The sequence below is a fragment of the Trichomycterus rosablanca genome, chromosome 3 (assembly GCF_030014385.1).
Source record: "Trichomycterus rosablanca isolate fTriRos1 chromosome 3, fTriRos1.hap1, whole genome shotgun sequence".
NCBI classification, from domain to species: Eukaryota; Metazoa; Chordata; class Actinopteri; order Siluriformes; family Trichomycteridae; genus Trichomycterus; species Trichomycterus rosablanca.
In genome coordinates, this window is record NC_085990.1 from 18,246,853 (window position 1) to 18,271,347 (window position 24,495).

General features: G+C 39.3%; 1 protein-coding gene across 1 annotated transcript in view; it reads left to right on the forward strand.

Annotated features, from left to right (window-relative positions):
• Positions 1 to 3,680: 3,680 nt before the first annotated feature.
• Positions 3,681 to 24,495, forward strand: part of trim46a (tripartite motif containing 46a) — a 30,360-nt gene continuing 9,545 nt past the window's right edge. Inside the window, exons 1-6 of the mRNA XM_062991922.1 lie at positions 3,681 to 3,740; positions 6,594 to 6,849; positions 11,018 to 11,168; positions 17,181 to 17,379; positions 18,598 to 18,744; positions 23,120 to 23,215. Coding sequence (XP_062847992.1) covers positions 3,681 to 3,740; positions 6,594 to 6,849; positions 11,018 to 11,168; positions 17,181 to 17,379; positions 18,598 to 18,744; positions 23,120 to 23,215 — 909 coding nt within the window. The remainder of the gene's footprint in view (positions 3,741 to 6,593; positions 6,850 to 11,017; positions 11,169 to 17,180; positions 17,380 to 18,597; positions 18,745 to 23,119; positions 23,216 to 24,495) is intronic.

Genomic DNA, 24,495 nt, shown 5'->3' on the forward strand with positions numbered 1-24,495 from the left:
AGTGGCTGTATTACTTGCATCTTTGCACAATATTGCAATTTGAACAATATTGCATTTTTGCACCTTACTCTTTTATGAGGGCAAGCCGTAGCCTAGTGGTTAAGGTACTGGACTAGTGATCAGAAGGTCGCTGGTTCAAGCCCTACCACTGCCAGGTTGCTGCTGTTGGGCCCTAGACTGTATACTGTCAGTGCAATATAAGTCGCTTTGGATAAAGGCGTCTGCTAAATGCCTAAAATGTAAATGTAAATATATCTGCTAAAAAAAAAACTATGCTGCTAACTGTATGTCAGAATATATATATATAAATATATATTTTTTTACCTCACCTATCATTTACTTATTAGCATGTACTGGCCAACACTTCACCTGTCTTGTCTCCCTAAATTACTTTTTGTATTTATTGTACTGTTTTTTTTATCTGCACTGTGTATTGTACTGTCTTGCACTTTTTGTTCTGTGTTGCACCCTGGTCCTAGAGGAACATTGTTTCGTTTCAATATGTACTGTAGCTGAAATTACAATAAAGCCTCTCTTGAACTCTTGAGGCCAAGGTGCACAGTCAAGCTGGTCCAAAGATGAATTTATAAAATGTGTTTAAACAGTTGATTTATACACATACAGTGTATCACAAAAGTGAGTACACCCCTCACATTTCTGCAAATATTTTATTATATCTTTTCATGGGACAACACTATAGACATGAAACTTGGATATAACTTAGAGTAGTCAGTGTACAACTTGTATAGCAGTGTAGATTTACTGTCTTCTGAAAATAACTCAACACACAGCCATTAATGTCTAAATGGCTGGCAACATAAGTGAGTACACCCCACAGTGAACATGTCCAAATTGTGCCCAAAGTGTCAATATTTTGTGTGACCACCATTATTATCCAGCACTGCTCCTTATTATCCTATAACCCTCCTGGGCATGGAATTCACCAGAGCTGCACAGGTTGCTACTGGAATCCTCTTCCACTCCTCCATGATGACATCACAGAGCTGGTGGATGTTAGACACCTTGAACTCCTCCACCTTCCACTTGAGGATGCGCCACAGGTGCTCAATTGGGTTTAGTCCATCACCTTTACCTTCAGCTTCCTCAGCAAGGCAGTTGTCATCTTGGAGGTTGTGTTTGGGGTCGTTATCCTGTTGGAAAACTGCCATGAGGCCCAGTTTTCGAAGAGAGGGGATAATGCTCTGTTTCAGAATGTCACAGTACATGTTGGAATTCATGTTTCCCTCAATGAACTGCAGCTCCCCAGTGCCAGCAACACTCATGCAGCCCAAGACCATGATGCTACCACCACCATGCTTGACTGTAGGCAAAATACAGTTGTCTTGGTACTTCTCACCAGGGCGCCGCCACACATGCTGGACACCATCTGAGCCAAACAAGTTTATCTTGGTCTCGTCAGACCACAGGGCATTCCAGTAATCCATGTTCTTGGACTGCTTGTCTTCAGCAAACTGTTTGCGGGCTTTCTTGTGCGTCAGCTTCCTTCTGGGATGACGACCATGCAGACCGAGTTGATGCAGTGTGCGGCGTATGGTCTGAGCACTGACAGGCTGACCTCCCACGTCTTCAACCTCTGCAGCAATGCTGGCAGCACTCATGTGTCTATTTTTTAAAGCCAACCTCTGGATATGACGCCGAACACGTGGACTCAACTTCTTTGGTCGACCCTGGCGAAGCCTGTTCCGAGTGGAACCTGTCCTGGAAAACCGCTGTATGACCTTGGCCACCATGCTGTAGCTCAGTTTCAGGGTGTTAGCAATCTTCTTATAGCCCAGGCCATCTTTGTGGAGAGCAACAATTCTATTTCTCACATCCTCAGAGAGTTCTTTGCCATGAGGTGCCATGTTGAATATCCAGTGGCCAGTATGAGAGAATTGTACCCAAAACACCAAATTTAACAGCCCTGCTCCCCATTTACACCTGGGACCTTGACACATGACACCAGGGAGGGACAACGACACATTTGGGCACAATTTGGACATGTTCACTGTGGGGTGTACTCACTTATGTTGCCAGCTATTTAGACATTAATGGCTGTGTGTTGAGTTATTTTTAGAAGACAGTAAATCTACACTGCTATACAAGCTGTACACTGACTACTCTAAGTTATATCCAAGTTTCATGTCTATAGTGTTGTCCCATGAAAAGATATAATGAAATATTTGCAGAAATGTGAGGGGTGTACTCACTTTTGTGATACACTGTATAATCAATAGCTGAACTTAAACCCATCACCTGAACATGTAAACTTTATTATTCGAATGGCTGTCCACATACAGTATGTTGGCCATATAGTGTAAAGTGATTCTGGGAAAATTAGGCCTCAGAGTAAATTTAATTAATAGTATAGTAAACAAAACTATCACTTTAAAACAGCTCATAAAGGAAACTGCTGTCTACTGATACATGAGCTGTGTGCAGTCTATACCAAGACAACATGCATTATGTAGGCTATTATGCTGTATGTTGTTGTAAATACATACCGGAAGGGTGGTATTGTGGCTCAGTGGGTAGCACTGTTGCCTCACAGCAAGAAGGTCTTGGGTTTGATCTCCAGGTGGGGCGGTCCGGGTTCTTTCTGTGTGGAGTTTGCATGTTCTCCCAGTGTCTGAGTGGGTTTCCTCCCACAGTCCAAATACATAAGATAAGATAAGATAAGATAAGATGCCTTTATTGTCATTGCACAGTGTACAGCGAAATTGAGTAGCAATCCAATGGTGCTTACACATACAATAAGTAAGAATAGAAGCAAAAAGAATTGTATACAAACACACAACACACACATGTATGTATAAGAATCGTATATATAAAGAATAAAGACTAAACTATAGTTATAAAAAAGTACAGTAGATTGTTTAAAAACACAGCAGTGAGGTAGTAGTGGGGTATTGCACATGCCCTGAGTGGCTTAAGATATTGAAAATGAAAAATTGACATGAAAATGAGGTCAATTGGAGATACAAAATTGTCCATGACTGTGTTTGAATGAGTGTGTAATGAGTAACTACTGTTTCTGTAATGAATGTAACCAAAGAGTGTAAAACAGGATGTTAAAATCCTAATAAATAAATAAATAAATAAATACAGACCTGTCCGTTTGCGCCATCTGCTGGTCAGGTCCATGTTCGGGACTAGATTTTCCCATACTACCAAATCACGTGTGGATTAGAGCAAATGGATACCATATAACCCAGCATCATTGTAGGATTCCACGATGTGTTTATGATGATGCAAATTATATATGTTTTTATTTCTAATAAAAAAATCACTTGCGTTTTTGTCCTAACACGCATGCTCTATAGCGACCGATCACGCTTCATTTAATACATCGACGATTGCTTTGGATCATTTTCTATTTATAGATCATTTTGAACTGAGTACCGTCATGAAATGCGTGCATGAAAACGAAAGGATTTAAACTGAACCAGTAAATCGTGGAATCTGTTATTTTCTTTATTGTTCTTTTGCGAAGGCAAATGGTTATTTTATTTATGGCAGGTGGTCGTAAAGGAGCTCTACAGGCCATCGCAGCATCCTCGGATCACTCCTCTTGTAGCCTTTTTCTCATAATCACTGACTGTTTGGATTAAATATCTTAATGGAAACTTAAAACAATAATTTTAAGACACATATTTACCCACATTGGATTGTTTGCAACGATGGCTGATGCGGAACTGCAGACTTTCACATCCATCATGGATGCTCTAGTGCGCATCAGTGTAAGTCTATCTGGATTTCTCTGTTATATATGCGAATAGATGTATTTATCTATCTGTTATGGTAGTTCTGTTTATTTTAATATAGACTGAATAATCTAGAATGTGAATGCACAGATTACTATACAGATTATTTACAGATTAGTTGTACAACCTACTGTTGTTCAGCATGCGCCTTGATTTTTAGGTCATATTTTGTATGGATTTTTAGACACATACAGACAGAATATGTGTATAACGTCTGTGTTACAAGCTGTATTTGTTTTCAAATCGGAAACATACCAGCTATACTATGTTTGTGATGCTAAAAATCTATGGAAAAGCATCCTGCTACATTATTATAGGATTAACTTGTGCAGGTGCACATCTTTCTAGTGCCTTTAGATGGTGCAATATGTTCATATAGCGTGGACGTTATAGCTGAGAACAGTGTTGACTATTATAGAGGTTATTTGTGATTAAATGAGGGAAATAGATACGAATAAGAAACACAGAATCACTGATAAAAACAAGGTCTGTGTGGGATGCGAGTGAAGCTTGTTGCCATAGTGACGGACTGCGCGGCTGCACGCTGGGGGGATGGTCCTCACTGTAGGTGTGTAAATGGTAAACAGAGCCACTTAGAGGTTAGCATAACCTTATACTTAAAATAATCCAAACTCTCCTCTTTACTGCCAAACAGTTAAGGTATTGGACTTGTAATCGGAAGGTTGCTGGTTCAAGCCTATAGCTACTGCCAAGTTGCCTCTGTTGGTCACCTGAGCAAGTCTCTTAACCATCAGTCGCTTGGATTGTATATGGTCACAGAGAGCAAATGCCATAAATGTAAATGCTAAAAGGTGTTTTGTGGCATCAGTGGCCTGCACATGACTAAAAATGTTTGGGATACATTACAATGTCAAATTCAAGAAAGGCTGCGGAATAGGCATAACCCCAACAGAGATTTCAAAACCATTTGAAAGCCTTCCCCTACAACTGAAGGCTGTGATAGCCACAAAGAGGAGCCAACTTACTATTAATGACCATAGTTTCAGCATGGAATTTTCAGCAAGCTAATTATTAGGTATACACATACTTCTTGGCCATATATTGTATTTTATGGTAGTTTGGTACTTTACTATTCATTATTTTGGGTAGTGTTGGTTTAGTGACCGAAGGACTTGAACACATTGTTTTGTCTAAAAACAAGGCTGGTTTGATTAGTGTCATTAGTTGTAAGCTTATGCTGAGAGGAAATTCAGTCTGAATGGTTAAACAGAATCCAAATATCTACTTTAAACAGATCCGCCATGAATTATAGGCTGCTGAAACATGTGTGATGATGTGTACAGTCCAGCGAGTTTAGAGGCTTAGAGTAAGAAGCCACTGCTCTAAAATCTTTTATCCAAAAGATAAAAGAACTAAATTTCATGAAAAATATTATATACATAAAAGTCTTTCAATCATTCAGTCAAACTAACAGTAGCAAAATGTATTAAAATTTTAATAAATGTTTGACTAACTGTATTATTATTGTTATTATTTTTTATAAATAACTAACAACATAAATAAAATATAAATAATGACAATAAAATACAGTGGTACCTTGAAACTCAATGTCAGTTGGTTCTGGGAATGGCGTTGAGTTTAAAAGACGTTGAGTTTTAAGCTTTTTTTTTTACCATAAGGATGTATGGGAAACCTGTTAATGCGTTCCATGGTCCAGTGGAACTGCATATATTTTAGTCTAATGTAAAATAATGGGGTTGTTTTTGACACTTACACACTGAAAACACAAATATAATATAAAAAAAAACACTGAGATACAATTAAAAAACAGTAAAAAATACAATAAAACCTGCACGTTACCTTTACTTCTTTATTGTTTCCTTATGCTTCTTAATTAGTGGAGAAAACTTATGAGCAGTAATAATTAAGAGAGGTTTAGTGTTTCTGTGTTGTTCTTTTTATACATTAAGTTACATTTTTTTAACGATAAGCACTTTAGACTCTCTCGGAAAAGCTGATTCTTACAATTTCTCAGCACCCCGAGCTATAACACAAGTTTAAAAGCGAAACATGAGAAAAATTCAGTTAAACACAGATACATATGGAGCTTTCAGAGTAAATTTAACGGTTATTCCACACAAATACAGATTCGGCTCATGTTGTTTTACCACACCGCTCAAGCCGAGAGCTGAGTTTAAGGGAAACGTTTAGTTTAAAGGTACAAATTTCTCGACAAAGGGTGTTGAGTTTCAAAGATTTTGAGTTTAGGGGACGTTGTGTTACAAGGCACAACTGTACACATTAAAGGTCAGGGTTACAAAATTAATTTAAGTTTTTATAATTTAAATTCCTTTTTAGGTTCAGTAAACAGGGGTGATTATTTATTGAGGTGCCTTGACCCTGAATAGTTTAAGAACCACTAATGTGGAACATAATTTGAAAAAGTGAGGGAGGGGGGGTCCTTCTTATTAAGCATTACCAAGCCTATCAAACATATGACAACAGTCAAAGTCTGTTGCATAAATTATTCCCTTTAATTATTACCTAAAGAGCTTCTTATTTTTCAGTTCTGGGGTGCATATTTCTGGTCAGTTAGCAGGTACAAATGCTTGTATAACAAAAAAAAGGGGGGGGGGGGGGGGTTATATAATCTTACTTGGGCACTTAGGTCTCGCAGCCATCTATTTGAACCCTGATCTTAGTGGTGCTGTTGGCCAGCTGGGCGTCGACACAGACATGATTGCCTATGTCTGGGGAAGGAGGGGGAAAAGTGACTGGACGTGCTGCAACCCTGACCAGGATAAAGCAGTTGATAAAAATGAAATAAAATGATAAATAATCCTTCTATTTCCCTCTCTCTCTCTTAAGACTAATATGAAGAGTATGGAGCGAGAACTGCGATGCCCGGTGTGTGAGGAGATCATGAAGCAGCCCGTTGTGTTACCCTGTTTGCACAGTGTGTGTGTACTGTGTGCAGCTGAGGTGCTGGTGCAGAGGGGCTACCCTCCACCTGAGCTCCCACCTGAACCCAACACGCCCACGTCAAGCCCCAACACCCGCTCACCACGACACGCTCGCAGACCTCCACCCAAAACAGACCGCCTTGAGCGTGTGCTTAAAACAGGTATGTGTGTGTAATAGGATGACATCAGTGACATGAGTAAGACCTTAATGAAGTGTCAATTAATGTTAATGCATGTATGCTGTCATCATTCTGTAATTGTTGCACTGACATGTGGATTTTAAGGTTTGTTGTCTACAGGTGTGTGTGTGTGTGTGTGTTTAGCAGTTCTATTCATAGCCAATTTTTTTAAGGCAATGAAAGCATCATAAGTGGAACTATTTTCTTTGTAGATGTTTTAGCAACATTTCCCAGTGATTCCAATACTGTATTTGAGGATGATATAATTACACAAGGCACTCAGGTGGCGTAGCAGTAAATTACACTAGCCCACTACCACTGGGATCTAGGGTTTCTATGGGCCAGCGATGCTATTAGCCAGTCTTGTGTCTACATACAGTTTTCACATGTTTTTTTTTTTTTTTAATCAATTTTTCCCCACTTTTTTCCCCCCAATTTTTTCCCCCCCAATTTTTCTCCCCTATTCTAGTTGTGTCCAATTACCCTGATTACATCCTCTATACTGGTTCGACCCTTCACCGCTGACTGAGGACACCTCTCAACTGACTTGCGCCCCCTCCGGTACGCAATCAGTACAGACTGCATTTTTCACCTGCACTAGTCGAATTCATACACTAATGGACGCTGTGTACGGAGGGTCACACCCCCATCAGCATTATTCCTCAGCCCTGTGCAGGCGCCATCACTCAGCCAGCAGGGGCCGCAGTTGTACCACTTATGAGGACCTATGCTCCGACTCTCTACCCTCTAACCCTGAACAACAGTCAATCGCCTAACCCAGTCGGAAGGGTAGAGTCGAGATTCGATGCGATGCATTCAGAACCCCAACTCTTGTGCACTAGCGTACTTTACCGCTGCTCCACCTGAGCGACTTTCACTGGCTATGTTGTAGGGGTTGCCAAGGACCCGAGATGGATTAGTGTCCAGTCCTAAGTATGTTACTGCATGATGATGATAATTACACAATGTGGCAGTAATGTTGTGCATTACAAGGAAGAGAAACCAGGTATATTAACGGGAAATGCTAGCCTGTTAATGTTGGCTGAGAACGCTGTATCCAAAAACATTAACATTAATCCTTGGCACAAACAAAAACACTACATTGCCAAAAGTATTTAGACACCTGACCATAAGCTTGTTTGATACCACATTTAAAAAACAAATGGTATTGAAATAGACTGACCTCTGTGTGATCTTTTCATCTTTAATTACAGCCACATCTATTGAGAGGGCTTCTCTCAGGAAATATGTCGGTTGGAATTTGTGCCCACTTAGTTAAAAGATGATTTTTATGGTTGGGCAGTGATGTTGGTCAAGAAAGTGTCAACTGACGGTCCAGTTCATTCCAAAGCTGTTCAGTGCAGGTCACTGGAGTTTCTTTAAACCAGGCTTGAGTGTTGCACATGGGCTTCTCACAAGACCATAAAGTTATGCCTGATCAGTGTACTTTAAAATCACCTCATTGTTTCTACACTCACTGTCCATTTTATCAGCTCCACTTACCATATAGGAACACTTTGTAGTTCTGCAATTACTGACTGTAGTCCATCTGTCCTGCTTTCACCCTGTTCTTTAATGGTCAGGACCCCTACAGGACCACTACAGAGTAGGTATTATTTGGGTGGTGGATCATTCTCAGCACTGACTTTACGTCTACAAGGTGGACCAACTAGGTAGGAGTGTCTAATAGAATGGACAGTGAGTGGACACGGTATTTAAAAACTCCAGCAGCGCTACTGTGTCTGATCCACTCATACCAGCACAACACACACTAACACACCACCACCATGTCAGTGTCACTGCAGTGCTGAGAATGATCCACCACATAAATAATACCTGCTCTGTGGTGGTCCTGTGGGGCACCTGACCATTGAAGAACAGGGTGAAAGCAGGCTAAAAAATGTAGAGAAATAGGTGGACTACAGTCAGTAATTGTAGAACTACAAAGTGAGTGTAGAAACAAAGAGGTGGTTTTAATGTTATGGCTGATCGGTGTATGTCTATGGGAATTTGTGCCCATTTAGTCAAAAAGCTTTTGTATGGCTTGCCACAGATGTTGGTCAGTAAAGCCTCAATTGATGTTCCAGTTCATTCCAAAGCAATTTAATTCAGTCAGAGTACACCACGGCTTCCCACCTATGAATTGGTAACATTTCGGATGGTTTAGTAGTTTATTTCTCTCAGGACCTGGAAGTATGTCTTTGGGAATTTGTGCCCATTTCATCTAAAGAGCATTTGTATGGTTGGGCAGTGATGTTGGTCAAGAAAGTGTCAACTGATTGTCCAGTTCATTCCAAAGCTGTTCAGTGCAGGTCACTGGAGTTTCTTTGAAACAAGCTTTTCTTCATGTCTTTATAGAGCTTGCTTTGTGCACAGGGGGACAGTCATGCTGGAAGTGGCAAGGGCTTTCCCAAACTGTTGCTACAAATTGGAAGCATATAATTTTCTTTATAGAATTGATTTATTACACCTTTTAGCAATTGTTGTGGCTGAAACACATGCATTTATTAATTAGAAGGGGTGTCCCAATAACTTTGTCCATATAGTATATATATAAAAAATGGAATGGGTGCTTGTATGATCCCAAGAACACCAAATCCAAAGTGAAATATGGAGGTCTGTGCATTAGGATTGAAAACTGCTTCTTGGTAAACAGTACTTGGGAAAAGCCGACAAAAACTAGAATGATTAATAGGGACGTCCATTATTAGAGAAGAATTAAATCTTATTCGCCAAGAAGCTACATTTGAACTTGACATGACAACATAACTGACAGCACAGATACTGGTTTATAGAAAACATGCTAAAGGTCCGGCATTGCTTAGCCAATCAATTGAGTTTCTCAACGCCAAACCATGTCTTTATGGACCTTTGCTTTGTGCACAGGGGCACAGTCATCACACTTTTTTTTTTTACTTGAAGTTTGTCAGTGTACTGTACTCTACATCTTCATTGCACACTTTGTCTGATGCTGTATTTTCTATGTCGCTGTTGTATTGTTTCCTTGTACATCTGGTACTTGAATAATAAAGATTCTGATTCATGCTGAAACAGAAAGACACTTGGAAGTTGGAAGCATATCATTGACTTTATAGACCTGTTAGCAATAAGTGTAGCTGAAATATCTTAACTCAATAATTAAGAGGGGTGTCCACATACATACAAGCACATTTTGATGCAGCAAGGTGTGTGCTGATTTGTACAGCTTATGTACAAGGTTTTTTTATTATTTATTAGGATTTTAACGTCATGTTTTACACACTTTGGTTACATTCATGACAGAAACGGTAGTTACTCATTACACAAGGTTCATCAGTTCACAAGTTTAATATCAAACACAGTCATGGACAATTTTGTATCTCCAATTCACCTCACTTGCATGTCTTTGGACTGTGGGAGGCAGTGGCGTAACTAGAAGCTCATGGACCCCAGTGCAAAAAAAAATTTTTGGGCCCCCTTAACAAATTTCTAGCATCAGCCACTTGCTACATTAGAGGGTAGCCGCTGCGAGTGCTGCTCGTCCGGCGGAGATGCTACGGGTCTTTTGCTGCGTGCAATGGTGTAGGTGTGGGAATAAAGGCACACGACAAGGTAGAGTTCACTTTAACTGTTTAGTCAGGACTTCAGTGAGTGTTCTAACAGCACCCAAACTACCTATTGGGTTCAATGCTGGAGCCATACAGCGAGTCTCATATACAAAACTAACTGCTGAACGTCCGAACGCACATGTATAAACCGGGTGCTGCATTCTGATTGGCTGAGCTGAATGTCACTCACATATCACCGCTACAATATTTTAATATAATAATAACGACCTGGCGAATGCAGCCAATGGGGGGCGGCGGGTGGGGGTTGAGTTCATTGACCCCCCCCCCCCCCCATGCCCCCCCCCCCCCAATGCCCCCCCAATGGCCCACAGAAACCTTGACCACCCCACGTAGGGAACAAACCCAGGACCTTCTTGCTGTGAGGTATCAGTGCTACCCACGAGCCACTGTGCTTGTGTTTGTGTGTTTAAATGTGTATATGTGTGTTTGTGTAAAGAAGTGTGCCAGCAGCTGGGCTAATTCTGAACGTGTCAGCACACCTAGTTTCACACCAGCTTTTAATAAACTGGAAAGTCATTTATCTCCCACTTTTTCTCTGACAGCATGTGGGTCGTATCCAGGACGCAGACGGAAAGACACTCCTCCTTTGATGATGTTGTTTCCGTGTCCCACTTGTCGGCGAGACGTGGAGCTCGGGGAGCGCGGCCTGGCGGACTGCCTCCGAAATCTCACGCTGGAGCGCATCGTCGAGAGGTTGAATACACACACATACTAAACACATGCTATATGGTCATAAGAATTTAGGCACCTGAGCTTCCATGAGCTTGTTGGACACCCTATTTCAAAAACAAATAGTATTAAAATAGAGTGACCTCTATGTGATACAAGGGTTCTTTAAAAAGTTTCTGCACTTTTTAAACTCTATTTGTTAAGAATTTCAAAAACAAATGACATTTCTACATAGTCACCTTCCAATGCATTTTCCCCAGCATCATACCAACTTTTAATGCCATCAGCAAAACATGTTTTTGGTTGAATGTGTAGCCACTGATGCACCGCTGCTTCCACATCATCATCACATGAAAATCTTCTTCCCCTTAAAGCTTCTCTAAACAGTCCAAAAAGGTGGAAATCAGATGGCGCCAAATCCAGACTATAAGCTCTCTCTAAGTCTTTTAGACACGACCAATTACTACTCTTCCCACCCTCACTGTTTCCAACAGAAATATAAAAGTGAGAATCTTTTTGAAGATCCCTCGTATTTTAATCTACAGTATAACAGCCACTCTTTTGAGGAGGCTTCTCAAAAGAGTTTGAAGTATGTCTGTGGGAATTTGTGCCCATTCAGTCAAAAAGCTTTTGTATGGCTGGGCACTGATGTTGGTCAGTAAAGCCACAATTGATGTTCCAGTTCATTCCAGAGCAATTCAGTCAGGCTGAGATCAGATTACACCACCACTTCTCGCTTATGAATTGGTAACATTTTGGATGGTTTAGTGGTCTATTTAGTGATGTTTTGGATGGTGTGTGTTCTGCACAGCACCATAGGTCCTGGTAATCTGTTTTATTTATGCCTCTAGAGTTTTGCATGTACTCTGCTTTAAGCTTTTAGGATTAGATGCTACCCCTAGGTGTGGGTATGTAAGTGAGAAAGTGTGTGACTGTGATGTTCAGTCAAGGGTGAATTCCTGTCTTGTAGCCAGTGTATTTGGGTGGCACAGGGCCAGAGCTCTGACCATGATGAAGCACAAAGAGAAAAAGGAAAGAAAACATAAATGTAAATGTATCTAAATCCGAACCTTCACCTTAGTAATGATCAAACACTATAAAAAGATCAAAGGAATAATAATTTTACGAGCATTTAAAAATGCAGTGTTATGTATATGTATACATCAGATATTTCCTGGATGCATAGGATGTCTTATGAGCTAGTCATAGCACTGCGCAGAACATTTCCCAGAAGCACATTCCATCCCCTTTAAAACTGCTCATGTCCAGTAAAATGCAGTGGTGCAGGTTTATTGTAGGTACAAACAACTAGTTTAACCAGACCAACAACCTATTCTCAGCATTATCACATTTTGACTGACAGCTCATTGAAAGGTTGAATTGCTACAAACCAGTTTCAGTACCCCAGCAGAGTGTTCGACTGTTAAAAAAAAGAACCGACGCAGAAAGAATTTAATCAGGGGAATTCACAGACAAACGAGGAAGCTTTGCTTGCTTTTTCTTAGCACCGGCCCTCAATTTTTTATACTGAGAAATGCACCTGTCTGAACTCGAGCTGAGAGACGATCGAAAAAAAGCTTAATTAATGATCAGCGAAAAGAGCAAGGGTGAAAGGAAGAAGGACCCTTGGTAGTCTGCTGAGGTGGTGTTTTGTGCAGCCTTGATTTGCTGAGCTGTTGCAGAGTATATCTGCTGACGCTGTCGCTTAGCGCTTGTAAACATGCACTTAAACTTTTTAGAGTATTAGAAGATAAAATGTAGAGAAATACACCGATTAGGCATAACATTATGACCACCTTCCTAATATTGTGTTTGTCCCCCTTTTGCTGCTAAAAGATCCCTGACCCCTGAAGGTGTGGTGTGGTATCTGGCACCAAGATGTTAGCAGCAGTTCCTGTAACTCCTGTAAGTTGAGAGGTGGGGCCTCCATGAATCGGACCTGTTTGTCCAGCACATCCCACAGATGCTCGATTGGATTGAGATCTGGGAATTTGGAGACCAAGTCAAAACCTCAAACTCGTTGTTGTGCTCCTCAAACTATTCCTGAACCATTTCATAGATACTGACCACTGCAGACCGGGAGCAACCCACAAGAGCTGGAGATGCTCTGACCCAGTCCAGACAATTTGGCCCTTGTCAAACTCGCTCAAATCTTTACACTTACCCATTTTTTCCTGCTTCTAACACATCAACTTTGAGGATAAAATGTTCACTTGCTGCCTAATATATACCACCCACTAACAGGTGCCGTGATGAAGAGATAATCAGTGTTATTCACTTTACCTGTCAGTGGTCATAAAGATATGCCTACTTGGTGTAAATTAAACAATATGTTTCTTTTGTACATCTTTTATTGCCCAAAAAGCTCAAAATGAAGAGTTACGAAGTAACACTTAGGCTGATACTTGAATATATGAATATACAGCTGACATTAAGTTTTCATACAGTTGTAAGGAACATGCCTGTTATGAACGTCCCGGGGTTTAAAAAAACCCCCCAAAGCTTAACGTCGAGTCCCAGCACTGCTACCAACCTTCCCTGATGCCTGGTTGGTGTCTGAAGAATAGAAGCTTATATAATATTTAATTTTTCATTACCCTCCAGACACTTCTTTGGGAGAATCACTGCTTGCTGGTGTAATGAAAATGATTGCTGCACATTCTCAGAGGGAGCGGGTGCTGCTATGCGGCTCTCCTCGGCCAGTGTGGGGGTGATTCAAGCAAGACTTGCCTTAAAGTCACTCAAAACTCACTCAGAACCACAGATCATGGTCATGCTGTCTGGTTAGGTTCTGAAGGAGTTTTTACATTTACAATTTTTGGCATTTAGCAGACGCTTTTATCCAAATCGACTTACAGTTCTGTGACAGTATACAGTCTAAGCGATCAAGGCTTAAGGGTAGTGGCAATCTGGCAGTGGTGGGGCTTGAACCAGCGACCTTTTGATTACTAATCCAGTACCTATAACTGCCTTTCTAGAGCTGTTTATCCTGTATTTGGCGACATCCCTCAATTCATCCCTGCTGGTTAAGACAACCCCCAAAGAATGATGCTACCTCCACTATGTGTCACTGATTTTATTTTCTCAACCAGTTATATTTCCGGTCTGCCCTCATTAAACTAGAGAATCTTTATGCTTATTTAAAGTCCAAAGTAATCTGTCAACTTGAATAAATAAGTCTGGTAATTCTGCTAACTCACTCAACAAGGCATTTTTGACCACAGAACTGCCATTTACTGGATGTTTTTGTTCATACCATTCTATAAAACTCTACAAACTGCCGTGCATACAAATCAGAGGGTGATCAACAATGTTTCTGACATGCTATCTGGCACCAACAAACCTGCAGTGGTTTCTGTCACTCAGATCTGTACAGATATACACAGATCAGGTTTAACATTATGACCACCCTCCCAATTGTGTTGGTCCCCCTTTTGCTGCCCCACAAGCAACAAACTGTGATGCACTGTGTATTCTGACACCTTTCTATCTGAACCAGCATTAACTTCTTCAGTCTGTTGGATCGGACCACACAGGCCAGCCTTCACTCCCCACGTACATCAATGAGCCTTGGCCGCCCATGACCCTGTCGCTGGTTTACCAATGTTTTTTTTCTAGGGATGTCCCGATCACGTTTTTTTGTTCCCGATCCTGATCCCGATCTTTAATTTTGATCCCGATTCGATACCGATTCTCAAACCGATACTTGTATTTTCTAGATATTGTCTAGATAAGAACTAGATAACACTGTTTACACAGTGCACACTTTAAGTACATTACAGTTATTCAAATTAATCCAATGTACATGTTTAACAACTGAATAGCTCTGCAGTGCTGTAGGAAAAAAATTGCCTGCATCCAAGCTATTGCTTAATGTTCTTTTACAAAATAAAAGTAAACAAACTTAGTGCAGCATTGTAGTAAAAATGAAGTGAGATAATTACAGTTTCTCTTTGAACTTTATATTCAAAGAACATTCTGTTTAATGCAGTGATACACTAAAAATGAACAAAAATCTCCACTCACAAGTGGTGTAGCAGCTTAACTTGAATATAAAAAAAACAAATAAGTTACTTAACAGCATTACAGTAAAACCTGAATACCAAAATATGTAATGAAGGAAAGCCAGTTCTTAAAGTGCTTGTATTGTGACAATGGTTTGATGGACGGGTCTACGCAAAGTGAGTGTGTTTTGACCCTTTGGGGCTTCCATAGTGCATGGGATAGCGTGGTCGGCTCTGGCTGTCCGCTATTTGGAACAGAAGAAGTTAATAAAGTGTTTTGCTCCCGACAATTAGTGAATATACCGTGTATTTTATTTCTTTATTAAGCGAGTGCATCACTTCGACGCTCGGTTACATAACTAAGCCAATCAGAGTGCTTGATACTGAGATGTCGTTCAGTCTTGTAACACGTAAACTCGTAAAAGCTGTATGTTATGGTCCTGAAGTTTTCATACTCGGATTAAAAGTTATTGTTTTGTAAACCGGAGTGATCCTCGACTCACACACCATATAAACAGTAAAATTCTACAGTAATGAACGCAGCTCTGCTCCTACCGCCTCATGAAACGCTCGCATTGCAGACATTACACCGCTGTTGGACTCGTTTCACTTTCCAATTTAAAGTATTTCCACACAGCGGACATGCTGACGTAAAACAAAAGATCGGGTTATGATCGGCATTAGTAAAGCCGATTTCCGATCAGTTAAAAATGCCTTGATCGGCCCCAATCCCGATCTGTGAGATCGGATCGGGACATCCCTAGTTTTTTCCTTGGACCACTTTTGATAAAACCTGACCACTGCAGACCGGGAACACTCCACGAGAGCTGCAGTTTTGGAGATGCTCTGACCCAGTCGTCTAGCTATCACAATTTGGCCCTTGTCAAAGTCGCTCAAATCCTCACGCTTGTCCATTTTTCCTGCTTCTAACACATCAACTCTGAGGATAAAATGTTCACTTGCTGCCTAATATATCCCACCCACTAACAGGTGCCGTGATGAAGAGATAATCAGTGTTATTCACTTCACCTGTCAGTGGTCATAATGTTATGCCTCGTCGGTGTAAATATTACTTGACCTGTGTCTGTAGGTTTTAATGCAAAAAATGTAACTAAATATCGGTTAGCAAGATAACAAGTTACATCAGTAAATTTATGTAATGTTAGCAAATTCTAAAAAGCCAAGTAGCAGCCGATTAGCTTACCAGGCAATACAAATTAATTGACTTTGCTACTACTGAAATAACGTCAGTACATTTTCAGTGATTTGTTCAATACCAAACCTGTAAAAATACACCAATAATAATAATAATAATAATGATAATAATAACAGACATATTCACAGATTTATGTCAGTGATATTAACACTTAACTAGCAGATTAGATCTGATCTGAGGACAGTGGTTAATGTACACTATGCCAGTAAGTTAGAACAATAAACAATGTTCTAATATACTGAACTAGCAATTACAAGGTCACTGATTCAAGCCGCACCATTGCCAAGTTGCCACTGTTGGGCTCCTGACCAAGGGCCTTCACCCGTTATTTTTAGCATTGCACCCTATCTACTGATGTACAAATGAACAGATGAGATAACCAGCCAGCTCTGATGTTTTCAGGACCTGTCATGGGTACAAACACCTGGGATTTCAAACATAAATTTTAAAAATAAGAATTGAGATTATAATGATTATGATTTACATAATGATTTACATAATGATGTACTAATTGAAAAAAAATAATGTTAGCTATTTACAGTATCAAACAGTATCAGATATTACAATATCATATTTTAAATTAATATGATTATATATTATTAATATGATAATAGTTTTATGAGTCTCTTTTTTAAAAACAATATTACATTGCATTTTGCCTTGTGATGTTGGTCAGGACAATACAAAGGAAGCAACAAATAAAATCTATAAAATCATTTAATTTAAATTCAAGATCACATAAAATGTCACATCTATAATGCTTGAATTGCTGTTAAATAATTTCATTTTAATTTGTGTTCATGTATGTGTGTATAGGTACAGACAAACAGTGAGTCTGGGCTGCATGGCGGTGATGTGCCAGTTCTGCAAACCCCCTCAGGCTCTGGAGGCCTCTAAAGGATGTGCAGACTGCCGGGCTAATTTTTGTAATGAATGTTTTAAGCTGTATCATCCATGGGGAACGCCACGTGCCCAACACGAGCATGTATTGCCCACACACAGCTTCAGACCCAAGGTAAGGCCTGTGATCGAACCCAGGACCTTCTTGCTGTGAGGCGACAGTGCTACCCACAGAGCCACTGTGCCACCCTAAAATATTTTTATTTGATTTAAAACTATTATGCTAAAAGATAATGTGGCCTGTTAGTATCATTTTCGCTAATCTAGCCATTTATTTTTGTTGCCATAAGCAGGATTGTAGATGGTTGGGGTAAAAAAAAAAAAAACAGTTGTGTGGAAATTCTTCCTCATTATTTATATGCCGACTTCAATGACATCACTATGTTATTGTATCATTTACAAATGTATGTGAACACCTGACCATCTGGTTGTTGGACATTTGACAAAACGATGGGTACTAATATGTTGTTGGCGCTGCTTTTCTGTCTATAGACACTCTTCTTAAAAGGCAGTGTAAAAGATTTTTAAGTGCATTTGTGGAAATTTAAGCCCATTCGGGTAAAAAAAAGCATTGGGAAGTTTAGGGATTGATGTTAAACTAGATGATCTGGCTCACAATCAGTGTTCCAATTCATCCTAAAGATGTTTATTGGGATTGGGGTCAGGGTTCTGTAGAGGCCACTTAACACCAAACTCATCAAACCAAGTCTTTATGGACCAGGTCTTTATGGACCTGGTCTTTAAGGTGAAAAACCCTCATGCTACTGTAATAAGTATGGCCATGCAGGTTTGGGAATACTTCAGAAAACCGTTGTCACTTAATACAGTGTACCGTTCCATCAAAAAATGCAAGTAAAAAAAGGAAAGCCAAACAATGTATTTGGGAGTGCATTTTAAAAGTGTGTTTAGTACGAAAGTAAAAAACATAGCCCCAATTTATTTTCAGTGTGTTATAGGTATCAGTTTTTGTAAATTAAATACAGCCAAAACATTAAAAGTAATTTTACTTAAATAAAGGTTAAGGAGAATCAACATGATTCAGCTTTTACAGAAATAGGGTTTCTAAAATAAACATTCTATAACTAAATAGTCTGTAAATATAAACACGATACCATCAATGTATGTGTCATATAATTTATTAACTTATATTTCTTTTTGGTGCTCAAGTGGTGCACCAGTTTATTATTCTAGCCCACCACTGCTCTGGGTTCGACATTCAGACATGATTGGCTATGTCTAAGGGGGATGGCTAAAGCCCTGCTTTGGCGACCCTTACCAAGATACATTAATTATTACTAATTGTATTTAATATTTTTTCTTCTTTTTCTTCCAGGTGCTGGTGTGTGTTGAGCACGAGCAGGAGAGAATGCAGTTTTACTGCTGCTCGTGTCAGCGTCTGTTGTGTGCTCTTTGTAAGCTGCGTCGCATTCACAGTGCACACAAGGTCATGCCCATTGCACATGCCTATCAAACTTTAAAGGTACTTTTTTTATTCTTAAACATTCATTATTTCTAAGCCCCTGACCCTAGAACAGATGTTTTCTGAGAATAACACTTGCGGTGGGAGGCAATGTACTTACCTGTTAAAAGAGGCCTAATACTGTGGTTCTGATACAACTGATAGTCCTAAAGTGAATCAAACTCAGCTCTTTTAAAATCGTATTGTGCAGCATTTGGAAATGGCACTGGTAAACTGCTAGTGAATGTGGATTGGTGGGAACATTTTCTAGGGCCCTGAGTTTCTTGTGATCTCCAGGGCAGCGGTCCCCAACCTTTTTTCATAACGAGTGCATAACGATACTACTCACCAATGATGGAAAATCAGTGGGAACCCTGAGCTTTTTTCGCTGCAACGAGACGCTCCCACCTAGGGGTGATAGGAGACAATAACACCCGAAGTGTGTTTCTTATGTCCAGTTTACTCCGTAACTTTGTTTTGGTTGCCGTCACTGTAGAAAATCCCACTTCACAAAGATAGGATGTTGGAAATGGAAGCAGTGTTTTCATTGCTTTTGTATCAAGCTCTAATTATTTATTCTTTCTGTGTGGTCCGGTAATAAATGACCCACGAACTGGTACCGGTCCGTGGCCCGATGGTTGGGACCACTGCTCTAGGGGAAGAAAGCATGTAGTCCTGGGGTAGGGTAGAGATGCATTGTGGCTGTGTATCAACAGTGGACCAACACATATGCTTCATTTTAAATTCCCCTGCATTAGCTGTAAATGGCATTCAAATAACTGCTATTAAAATCATACCAAACAATATTTAAAAATTGCACTGATGCATTTGAATCTGCTCAATAAAATATTATTGGTTTAATTAAGGTTCTTAAAATTATATATGTTTTTGCCTTTTGGTGAATAAAATTAGTAAACAATTTCTTGAAATCCATTTCATACAATATGTAGACCTAGGGAAATTTCAGCAATAGCAACTTAGCATGCTGACACGCTAACTTACGAGTACAAATTCAAAAATATTTATTTACACAAATAGAATCCTACCAATTGAGCTAATGGTTGCCTAATACTGTTCATCGATATATTCCATTATATCCAAGATTTAATGTAGGTAACAGCTCAAGAGCAAAACTGTCCAAAGCTAGCAACACACAGGCTTGGGAATACTTCAGAAAACCATTGACACTTATTAAAGGGAAAGCCAAACAATGTATTTGAGAATTCCAATTGATCCCAAAGATGTTTATTGGGGCTGAGGTCTTGTTTTGATTCAGCTTTTACAGAAATAGGGTTTGTAAATAAACATGCCATAAATAAACATTTATCAATATATGTGTGACATATTTTATTAACTTTTTAATATTTCTTTTTGGTGCTTAAGTGGTGCGGCAGTGTATTATGCTAGCCCACCACTGCTCTGGGTTCACATCTCAGTGGTGCTGTTGACCAGCATCTACAAAGACATGATTGGCTATATTTAAGGGGGGGTAGTCAAAGCCCTGCAAAATGGTCCCAGTTTATTTTGAGTGTATTGTACGCATCAAGTCATTTCTTAGTACTAGGATGAATAATGGTTGAGTAAAATCAACAAATTATATTAAAACAAATCATAGCAAAACAGTCCCAATCTAGCAGCTTGCTTTGGCATTGACCAATTTGCTTTCTTGTCCAAGTTATGGGTAGAATTACAGTGGTACCTTGAAACTTAACGCCAATTGGTTCTGGGACTGGCGTTGAGTTTCAGGGTATTTTTTCCCATAACAATGTATGGGAAACCTGTTAATGTGTTCCATGGTCCCATGGACTTGCATATATTTTAGGCTTATGTAAAATAATGGGGTTGTCTTTGACACTTATACACTAAAAATAACACAAATATAATATAAAAACACTGAAATAAAAAGCTGATTCTTACAACCCCGAGCTCTAACACAAGTTTAAAAGTGAAACAGCAAGGAAAAACCAGCTAAACACAGATACATGTGGACACTTTCAGGGTAAATCTGATGGTTATTCCACACAAATGCAGTTTCGTCTCATATTCGCACTTTGATGATGTATCACAGCACTCGACGAAGGGCGTTGAGTTTCAAAGATTTCGAGTTTAGGGGACGTTGAGTTACAAAGTACCACTGTAGTACAATTTTAGTATTGGAGTTTGAATGTACAAAGACAATACATCGATGGTTTTAAATGTATGTCTGTAGTGCTTCACTGGAATTAGCTAAGTTTGCCCACTAGAACTAGTTGACCTCTCTGACCCTCTCTGGTTTTAAATGGTTACTTCTACACTGTGATAAAACATTATTCCAAAACCTTTAATCTACTGTATGTAACCAAACAATATATATTAACTATTTTAATACCATGGTTTCCATGCTGGCATACTTCAAGCTCATTTTCTTTGAATCTCTCTATTGTAATCAAATTCCGGTTGAAAAACAAAACGAAGTGTGTGTATAACATCAGCATCTCAACAAAGCTGCTGAACCAGTGTGGGTAGTAGCTATGAGCTAAATACCAGCTGAGCCTTTCATAGCCTATCTATGATCAGTAAATATGATCCACTGGTTTTCCTTTTTGACAGTGTAGAACAGTCATGGAATGTATTTCAGGTTCTTTTAAAATACACTGTTATTTTTGTAGATGCATTTCCTGCTCAGGGGTAATTTGATAGGGACATAGAGTGATTTCGAGAAAGTATTCAGACCCCTTGACTTTTTGAACACTTTATTGTGCTATGGATTTGATTTTGAATAAATATAATTGCTATTTTGTCAAAATATCCACTTGTTTACCCATAATGACGAAGAAAATGTGTTTTAGGCTATTTTCTAAAATGATTAATAATACAAAACTGAAAACTCTTGTTTACTAAGTATTCAGACCCTTTGCTGAGGCACACCAATTTGTAGTGAGGTAGGGAAAAACCTTTTGCTTCAATTATTATTAAGATGTTTCTAGAACTTGCAATCTGACCCAGTTTGGAAAGGCACACATCTGGTTCACTAAAGTTTGTCACTCCATTGTCAGGACAAAAAACAATCCATGAAGTCCAAAATACTGTCTGTGGATCTCCATGATGAAATGTGGCAGGGCATAGATCAGGGTACGGATATAAAACAATATCTATGACTTTCTGTGGCTTCAGTAATTATAAAATAGAAGAAGCTTGGCACAAACTGTGACCCTACTAGAGTTGGTCATCTGGCCAAATTACCATACAGGCAAGAAGAGCATGAAGAAAAGCAAGAAGGTCAGTGATTTTAAAGAGCTCTGCAGAGATAAGAGAACCTGGTCGATGGAGTGCCATCCCTGTAGCACTCGACAAATCAGGTCTTTATGGCAAAAATGGCAAGATGGATGTCACTGTTGAGTAAAAAACACATTACAGATCGCCTGGTGTTGGCTAAATGACATTTAAAGGATTCTGGCAACATGATGAAAAAGATTTTAGGTCTGATAAGACAAAAATGACACTTTTTGGGCAAACAGGCACTTATTATTACCTAGGTAAGTGCTCCCCATCCACCAGTTCTATTTGTATTGACAATCACACTCTGAAAGATGTTTTATTTAAAAAAAAAAAAAAAAAGGATTCTCTTTTAATAACTTCCATCTGTTCCTCTTGACACGTTTGACACGTACCTATTTCAGTCACGTTGTATAATTTTATTTTAAATCCTCCTGCCCCTGCTGGTCTGTGAAATTATATCTTATATGAAACAGGTCTGTGGTACAAAAAAAGGATGGGGATCGCTGACCTAGGTAATATCATCACTACACTGAATCATGGTGAATAAAATGCTAAAATGCTAATGAAAGCCCTTTAGTAACCTAATTAGAAGTTCTAGCTCAATGTAAGAATCAGACACCCCATTGTTTTGTAAGACTCCGAAATCTGTTATACACATGTCAACTTTGGCAGACCAGGGTAGTTTTGAGGTTTAAGTGTACAGATGCAAGAATGCCTAGCTTTATAATGTGACTTAATGCATCTACTATATGTGTTCACAATCCATTCGACATTAGTGTTCAAATAACTAAAGCTGTTGTAATTATATAAACGACACCTGGCATCACCTATTAATTTCACTTTGTTTAAGATTCAGGCCTTAAACACTGTTGTAAATGGCAACATTATGATCTAAATAAGAACAATTACTAATATTTTTATTTTTATCATCATTATATTTAGTAAATTACAATTATTTTCTATAAAGTCATGAGCTGCTTTAAACTTACATTTCATGCACTGATTTGTTGATGATATCAAAATGCAGAATGTAGATACACCCTTAGAAGCAATGCAGGAAAACACATTTTTTTTAGTACCTCAGTGTTTGGTTTTGTGGTTCATGTATTTCAAATGACATCACTTTGTTATTTTACAGGACAAAATCACAAAGCAGATGAACTACATACTGTCCCATCAGGAGAGAGTGCAGGCCCAAATCACCCAAGTGGAGAGTGCTATTGCTCAGACTGAGGTAATTAAAGACATCTCATCATCAGACTGTGTCATTCTTTAATCCAATTTTAAACATTTATTAAAAGTAAAAATAATTTTACAGATTTATTGAAAAATCATGTTTTTATTTAAGACATTTTGCAGGAGAGTAATGATGTTAAATAAATGAGTTAGAAATGACAATTCTGGTAAATATAAAACATTATTTACTGCCACCGATCTCCATCTCACATTTACACGTTATTCTAGCATAACTTCACTTACCCCGTTACAGGAAATGGTCACTGCAAATTAATACACAGCTATTCTGACTAATAACTTAAATATTATGATTATGGCCCTACTAAATTAATTTACTGATTGTAGTCCATCTATTTCTCTACATACAGTTTTAGCCTGCTTTCACCCTGTTCTTCAATGGTCAGGACCCCCACAGGACCACTACAGAGTAGGTATTATTTAGGTGGTGGATCATTCTCAGCACTGCAGTGACAATGACTAGGTGGTGTGTTAGTGTGTGTTGTGCTCAGACACAGCAGCGCTGCTGGAGTTTTTAAATACCGTGTCCACTCACTGTCCACTTTATTAAGACACTCTTACCTAGTTGGTCCACCTTGTAGATGTAAAGTCAGAGATGATCGCTCATCTATTGCTGCCGTTTGAGTTGGTCATCTTGTAGACCTTCATCAGTGGTCACAGGATGCTGTCCACAGGGTGCTGTTGGCTGGATATTTTTGGTTGGTGGACTATTCTGAGTCCAGCAGTGACAGTGAGATGTTTAAAAACTCCATCAGCATTGCTGTGTCTTATCCACTCATACCAGCACAACACACACTAAGACACCACCACCATGTCAGTGTCACTGCAGTGCTGAGAATGATCCACCACTCAAATAATACCTGCTCTGTGGTGGTCCTGGAAGAGTCCTGACCATTGAAGAACAGCATGAAATGGGGCTAACAAAAAATGCAGAGAAACATATGGACTACAGACAGTAGTTGTAGAATTACAAAGTGCTTCTACATGGTAAGTGGAGCTGATTAAATGGACAGTAAGTGTAGAAACAAGGAGGTGGTTTTAATGTTATGGCTGATCAGTGTAAACAGTACATAGACAAACTATCAGGAGCATAACACTTTACTGGCTGGTTCTTTTGAAGCACAGCACAGACTACACAGAGATGATCACATGTGTAGAGAAGCACACTTTTCTTTGATTATAAAATTCCCAAAAGGACAAAATGCACTTAGTACGTAAACACATCAAACATTGTCAGCCCACTACACCACAGAAAAGTCT